Below are 7,412 nucleotides of genomic sequence, written 5' to 3' on the forward strand. Positions count from 1 at the left end.
CGCCAAGAAAGGAACCACCGAGGAACCACCCTCCTGCTCCGGCCCTGGACCGCAGGCTGGAACGTGGCAGGCTGTGCTGGCAGTGCCGGCTGTACCCGCTGTCCTGGCTGTGCCAGCTGTCCAGGCTGGGCCATGTGTTCTGGCTGTGCTGGCAGTGCTGGCATGCGAGGGCTGTGCAGTCCGACAGTGGGGACACCTCGCACAGCTGTGGTGGCAGCCACTGGGGGCACCTTGCACAGCCACGCCAGCAGCCGAAGCACCTGCTGACACGGCCAGGTGAAGGAGCTTTAGGATCAGTTGTAATGTGTGGGGAAAAGTTCTGGAAACTTAGGGTACGGGCACTGAAGTGAAAGAGAAAAAAGCCCGAGATGGTGTTTTGCAGCTTTATTAAACTCCCTTAAAGCTCTCTGGTAATAATAAATGTAATAGTAGTGCACTGTATCCTAAATCCCAAAGCAGGAGATTTTGTTAAATAAAGGGCTTCAACCCACTGCAGCACATAGGAACATTGAAAAGAAATAAGTGGAAAAAATTACATTAATATTTATACTGTAAAAACATAGTGATATCAAAGCCCAGCCTATGGTTACATTGTGTGATGGAAAATAAAGGAAATGGCCATTCTGTTGTTCTTCCAAGGCCTTTCTTTGCCAAGCAAACTCCCTCAGACATGGGAGGCAGTTCTGATTTCAGCAGGATTTGTGTGTGTGGATGGTGCTTGAAGACTCTCAGTAAGAGGGAGGGAAAGATAGGATTGCAAAAACTGTCTGAAGAGGGAAAAAGTGAGCAGCAGCTTGAGAGGAAGATCAGAGTCAGGGCTGCACTTAAATGGAACATTTCCTTTGGTTTAGAAATAAAAGTTTGAGACACATAAGGCCTGTGGTTCATTCACCACACTGGCTTAGGCCTGGCTGGGGTCCCCTCTGCCACCACACCCGAGGGCTGTGCTCTGGGGTTGGCTCCGTGTGACCCCCAGAGCCAGCCCAGGGGACTCTGCAGTACCTGGCACTGAGCCCTCCCGACCTGGCTCCCCAGGAGCTGCTGGAAGTGTGTTCTGTGCTGATGGCCAAGGCCAGCAGCATCTTCCCTAATCTCTGGGTGCAAGGTTCAGCCCTGCCAGGGCGGGGACAGACCTCAGATGTCCCCCTGAGCTTCGGCTTCCCCCTCACGCACGTGACAAAGTCATCCCCGTTTCGGTCCGGTCAGGCATTCCCTCTGCTCACTCTGCGCCTTGGCTCTCCTCCCTGGCAAGTACAAATGTTCCAGATAGCTGAACAGATTCTGTGACACAAGACAGCTGCTTTTGTAGGGAGGAATTAATTTAATCAAGTACTCCATCATTAAAATAATCTGACATGTCAGATGGAAAAGCACAGAAGCAAGCTTGCTTGAAGATGAAAACTAACACTTTTTCCAGCCAGAAGTGTCCCAGAAGATGAGGCAACGGTATAATACTTCACTCTAGGTCTCTATGTAATATTTTAGTAATGTAAATAATATCTTATCCAAAGATAATTTGTGAAGGAATTACCTCTTCGTAAAGCCTGGCTGACTTGGTAAATTGTATTTCTTCTCTGGAGCATAAGAATCATAAAATCAGAGTGGTTTGGGTTAAAAGAGACTTTAAAGGTCCACCATCCTGCCATTGGCAGGGAAAACTTCCACTGTCCCAGATTGCTTCAAGCCCTGTCTAACCTGTCCTTGGACACTTCTAGGGATGGAGCAGCCACAGCTTCTCTGGGCAACCTGTTCCCAGAATGAGAGACTGCATAGAGTTGAAGACAATGCCGTGGTCCTCAAAGGGCAGGATTAGACACATGTGGCTGATCCCACCACACAGAATACAAGGGCTCTTTTGGCTGAAAATAGCAGAAAATGGTGAAAATCATCCCACTCTTCCTCTTGCCACAGGGCAGCTTCTGCTGTATCTTAGTTGCTTGGTTACTTAATTACCTCCATATTATAGTGTATTTTCTTAATTCTTCATACCAGGTGTTTATTATCTCTGGGAAGGATTTTCTTTGCCCATTTGATGCTGGAGATGAGGTTGTGTTTACGGGCAGCAGCACAGAAGGTCTCAGTCCTTGGCCAGCACAAAGCCATCCCCAGCATCCTGGATGACGGGGCACAGATTTGCCTCCCAGGCAGCACTGCAGTGCCAGGAACCCAAACCTCTGGAGTTACCCAGTGTTCTGCTTTCCCTGTGGTGTGGGCAGAGTCCATTACTGGTGTGGCAGCAAGTGTCTGTGCTGCAGAAACAAGGCCTGGCTCTGCGTGGCCAGGAGCCTGTTCCTCCACACGGCTCCCCATTCCCCTTAACTCACTTCCCAGGTACACGCTGCTGATGGGATGAAGGAGTAGGTGTGTGCTCTGGGTAAGGAGTAGATCTGTGCACTGTGTAAACACAGATGTGTCCTACAGTGTGTTGACAAATCACAAATAAGCCCCAAAACTTGACTCAAGACCTGGTTCCTGTGTAACTCTCCGGCAGAGGAGTTTCACCTCCACTGCCAGCCCACCCCGTACATTACCGACTGTAACTTCCAGGGGGGATATCTGATTTCTCTGACTATGGAAATTCAGCCAGTAAAACACTAGGAAACGCTGGACTTGGAGTACCCTGGAAGTTTGCTCTCCAGTTGGGTATTTGGGGGTGTTTTGGAAGCCTCCACCCAGTCAGATGGGAATGAAAATGGAAACTTTGCCTTTGGAAGAAAAGTTTGTGGTTGTGTTCTGCAGGAAAACCACAAAGCTGTAGAGGCGGAAAACTGGGGAATACTGGGCAATTGTGTGCTTAAAAAATCTGAAGATGAAGAAACTAAAGTTCGCATTTCTCTTTTGAAAGGTTTCTGGATTTTTAAGCCGCCCTCCTTATCCGGGGCGGGCGAGGGCAGCGATGCCCCGTGTTCGGTGTCGGTGTGCACAGAGCTGCACTCCTGGAGTGAGAGCAGCCCTCCCCAAAATGGGGCTGGTTACGTAACCGAAGACTAGAATAGCTGCTCACGTTTGGGTTTCGTTATAAACAGTGACCCCGACTGACTGTGGCTGCGGTGGATCCGCCAGCATTCCGTGTGCTCCGGCACAGAGGGAGTGCTCCGGAGTGCCGTCACCAGGGCCGGGAATGGGAATAGCAGCGGGCACCCTGATTTGCATAGAGGTCATGTTTTGCTAATATGTGTCTTGTAGAAGCAGACAGCATGCAAAAGAGGATGGTTAAAACCTGACCCAGCGATGTTTTTAAATTTCAAATTATGCATAAAGTATGCATTAAATTAATTAGGGAATTCATTAAGAAGGGAAGAGTAAAGAAACTCGTGAGCAGTGTTCAGCATTTAGTAATGCAAGCCATTTTCTATAATTGTTATATAGAATTTGCCTCATAACATTATCCTTTGATAAATTATTGCAGCATAATATGATATATGTAGCTTATTAACAGTTTCATTAATTACTATTAGAGAAAGACACTGAAGTCTGGCACACATAGAACAAGTGTTGAAGCAGATGGTTGAAATTAGTGAAATGCAATTGGTTGCTGAACCCTTTTACCTAATTACATTATTACATCAAAACAGTTAAACTAAATTTGTCAAGTTGTCGGCCGAGCACTGGATGTTTGGAGCAGGGCCCAGCTCTGGATGTCCTCCCCTGGCTCCAGTGCCAGGCCCTCCTGCAGACCTTGACCTTGCCTCACTCACCTGCATCCCACATCAGTCTCCACATCCTCCTCCTCTTCCTCATGGCCTTGAAGAGCATCATTTCCACACAGCCTTGCCATGCCCTGGCAGTGTCCCCAGGGCTGCTCAGGGACAGCTCTGGGTTTGGCAGCTCTTGTGGGTTTGGTCTCCCCGGGTCAGGGGTGGTGAAAAGCTGTGGTGGGTGTGGGGACTCCCAGCTCAGCTCTACAGCACCCGGTGATACCGAAGCGAATGGGTTTGCAGCCGCTTCCTCCAGCCCATGGCACACTGCTGGGTTTGTTCCTTCTCTTGACACAACCCTGGGATTTCCTTCCTATGGTCCAGGAGCCAGGATAGAAAAGTCTGGAAGCTGGTTACTCTGCTTGGGCAGAGCCCCCGAGCCCTAGACAAGGGCTGGGCTGCACACACCACTCCCCCCCCAGTGACAGGATGCACCAGCACCAGCCTGGCTTCCCTCGCAGGACATGGAGGAGTCTGGGGGAGGATCTCAGGGTCTGAGGGGCACAGGGGTCCCTGTGCAGCCTGGGACACCCCTCTTGTTCCGTGCATGGTGGGGAGAAGGGCCATGTTCCCCACTGCAGGGTGGTGCCTTTGTCTGCCACATCACCCGCTGGCACCGAGCCTTTGGCCTCAGTGGAGCTGGGGGTCCCACTGCCCCCAGACCTGCTCCCTGGACAGGATGGGGTGCAGAGGGGAGAGGGAACCGCTCCCTGTGCAAATGGCCCCAGGAAGGCGTTTGTTCAAACAGCAACTAATGTGAGCCCATGTCCTTGCGGCCGCTTCATGTGGGAGTGATGTCGGGGTTCAGAGCCAGGAGAGTTTGTGGCTCTCAGCCACGGGGCCCTTGGCAAGCCCCATCCTACAGGTTTCCCAAAGACCCGAAAGTGATTTGGGTGAAATAAAGCATTCCAGCTGCCCGGGAAGGGAGATTTTCGGAAGTGTGTGTGCCTTTGGCTCGGTCTGTAGACCAGGAGGGGAGTGCCAGGCTGAGCACGGGGCTGGATGGGCTGTGGGGAGGGGGTCACTCCCCCTGGCTTCCACCTGGAGAAATGTAAAGGCACCGCTGAAATTAGTGAGTCAACCCTTCGTCGGAAATGTCACCTGCTGCCATGTGGGTGCTCTGGGTCTGTTCCTCATTAGAGCCTGGCACCTCAGCTCGGCACAGGCACCGCCTCGGAGCCGGTGTTCCACACGCTCCCCGGCAGGCTGGGAGCAGGGCAGGGAATCGCTGACAGCAGAGCTTTTAGATACATTTTAACAGATTTGTTTACCTCTGCCTTAATTAGAGCGAACCGGGTTTAGGCACCGAGCTCCTCCTCGTGCCTTTGGAAACGTTTTCGCTCAGCACAGCAAACTCCATGGCAGGGACTGCCTGCACAGCCATGGATTGAGGGGAGCTGGAATCACACACAGGGCTTTAAGAGCATTTCCCTCTTTTGCCCTGCCTCTGGCTTCCTGACTTTTAGCCCACCCACACTCCTGGAGGAGTCACCAAAGGCTGGTCCGTGTGCCGGGGAGGACCCAGACAGCACTGCCGGTGATCTCCTGGCGTTTCCGAGGGAACTGGGAGACGGCTCCTGGGGAACAGCCCCTCCAACCAACAGTTCAGACCCAGACTACGCAAACCTGGGGAATCTGTGAGCTGCTCCCACTGCACAGGTGGGAGAAGGGCTGAAAAATGGATACACAGTTATCCTACAGAAGTCCATCAAAATAATAATGAGCATAATTCCCAATAAATTCCTGCTCTGCTCTGAACCCCAAACCCAGTAATTAAATGACCTCTCAGTTGTTTAAAGAAGCCTGTGCCCATTGCATACTTTAATACTATAAGGAACGTTAAATAATTATCATCAAAATATATCTGTGGTGCCCTGAATTCTCTCCCTAAAAGGGTTTCAGGTTGGCCATGGCAGCTGGAGGCAACTCCAGCAGGGAGATGCCCAAACCCCCCATCATGCTGGGGGTGGCCTTGGATGAGCAGAAGGAGAGAGAAAATGTGGAGCCCTAAGTACGAAACATGACAATCCAAAAGTGCTTAATTTCTGCCCAGGCATCAGCAGGTGTGTGGGAGCAGTGGGGGAGTGTGTGGACTGAGTCACTGAACAGAGGCCCGTGTGGTTGGGATTTATTTTAATTATCCATACTGGCAGTTTTCAGGAAATCTCCCACCTTTGTGCTCCCCCAGCTCTACCCTTGGGCACCAGCACAGGCACTGGTGTCTGTGGGAGATGGGGACAGACTTTTAGCAGGGCTTTTGATAGGACAAGGGGGAATGGCTTTAAACTGAAGAAGGGGAGATTTAGGTAGATTTCGGGAGAAATCCTTCCCTGTGAGGGTGGGGAGGCCAGTGGCACGGAGATGGCACTGTCTGTCCGTGGGAGTCACTGCCAGCCCATCCCAGTGTGAGACCAGCGTGCCACATGGTGAGTAGGTACAAGAGCTCGGGCAGCGAGGTGGGACTGTGTATGATCAAACCAGAGCTGGTGAGGGAGGATTCCAGGCCTGGAATATCAGTGCAGTGCCTTCCTGTGTGCATATGGCAGGGAAGACAGGCCATAATGAGTCACTGAGAAATGTAATAAAAATAGGTTCTGCTGCCGTGTAAAGAAAGTAGCAGGTTCTAATTACCGTGGGGGCTCTCTCTGGTGGGAGGTGATGAGAAGGGGGCAGGACTGCCCTCACACTGCCCAGCACAGGGTTCCCAGCTCCGTGGGGTGGCAGAAAGGCTGGGAAACCCTGGGTGAGTTCAGCTGAAAAGCCTCTCCAGATATTTTCTAGTGCTATTTGTGATACATATGCAACTGAGCAGGCACTTCTTTTTATTTCTATTCTGCAGGAATTAAATTAATTTTAGAAATGGCACTATAACTATTTTCCTGCCTCAGGGACCATTTGTTTTAAAATCATTAAAGACTTTTATATGACACTGCACTGACATTTGACGTGAATAAATTAAAGGAATTAGTATAAAACTGCTTTCTTTCTCTGAAGCTTCCCAGCACATCTCTGCACACATGCACAGTCAGTGAGGGTGCTCACAGGCACCAATGTCAGTGTGCCCACGAAAGGATGCAGATCCAGCCCTCCAGCAGCTTCACTGTTGGAAGAGGATGAGGCACAGCCTTAGTGTGCACCCTCAGTGGGCCCTGCTGTGCCTCGGGGATCAGACTCACAGGATGGTTTGGGTTGGAAGAGCCCTAAAGCTCATTTCCTTCCACCCCCCTGCCACGGGCAGGGACAGCCTCCACTAGCCCAGGTTGCTCCAAGCCCCATCCAACCTGGCCTTGGACACTTCAGGGATGGGGCAGGCACAGCTTCTCTGGGCAACCTGTGCCAGGGCCTGCCCACCTTCACAGACAGGAATTTCCTGCTAATATCTAATCTAAATCTCTCCTCTTTTAGTTTAAAACCATTCCCCTTTTCCCTCTCCCTCTCTGCAGGTGTAAGTTGCTCTCCCTCTCTTTTATGCAGGAATGCAGGCATGTAAAGCAGCTGGGATGGTCCCAACTTGAGATCCCATCACTACATCTCACCTCCCACCTCTGGCTCTGCATGTTCTGACCCAGCTCTGGAACCAGATCATCCCTGCTGGAATTTCATGCCCCTCAGGTAATGACCCGTTTGCTTTCCCCACCCCACCTGCTGTGTGTGCCTGGCCCTGCTGGCTGCCCATGCCCTGCCTGCTGTGTGTGCCTGGCCCTGCTGGCTGCC

The 7,412-nt window shown here is 51.4% G+C and overlaps 1 protein-coding gene across 1 annotated transcript in view; it reads right to left on the reverse strand.

The window, feature by feature from the left end:
- GALNT5 (polypeptide N-acetylgalactosaminyltransferase 5) overlaps positions 1–3,778 on the reverse strand; it is a 15,836-nt gene extending 12,058 nt beyond the window's left edge. The window contains exon 1 of the mRNA XM_029962182.1: positions 3,699–3,778. Within this exon, the coding sequence (XP_029818042.1) occupies positions 3,699–3,778 (80 nt within the window). The remainder of the gene's footprint in view (positions 1–3,698) is intronic.
- Positions 3,779–7,412: the final 3,634 nt, after the last annotated feature.

The sequence above is a fragment of the Manacus vitellinus genome, unplaced genomic scaffold (assembly GCF_001715985.3).
Source record: "Manacus vitellinus isolate BGI_N305 unplaced genomic scaffold, ASM171598v3 scaffold_43_pilon, whole genome shotgun sequence".
Classification (NCBI taxonomy): Eukaryota; Metazoa; Chordata; class Aves; order Passeriformes; family Pipridae; genus Manacus; species Manacus vitellinus.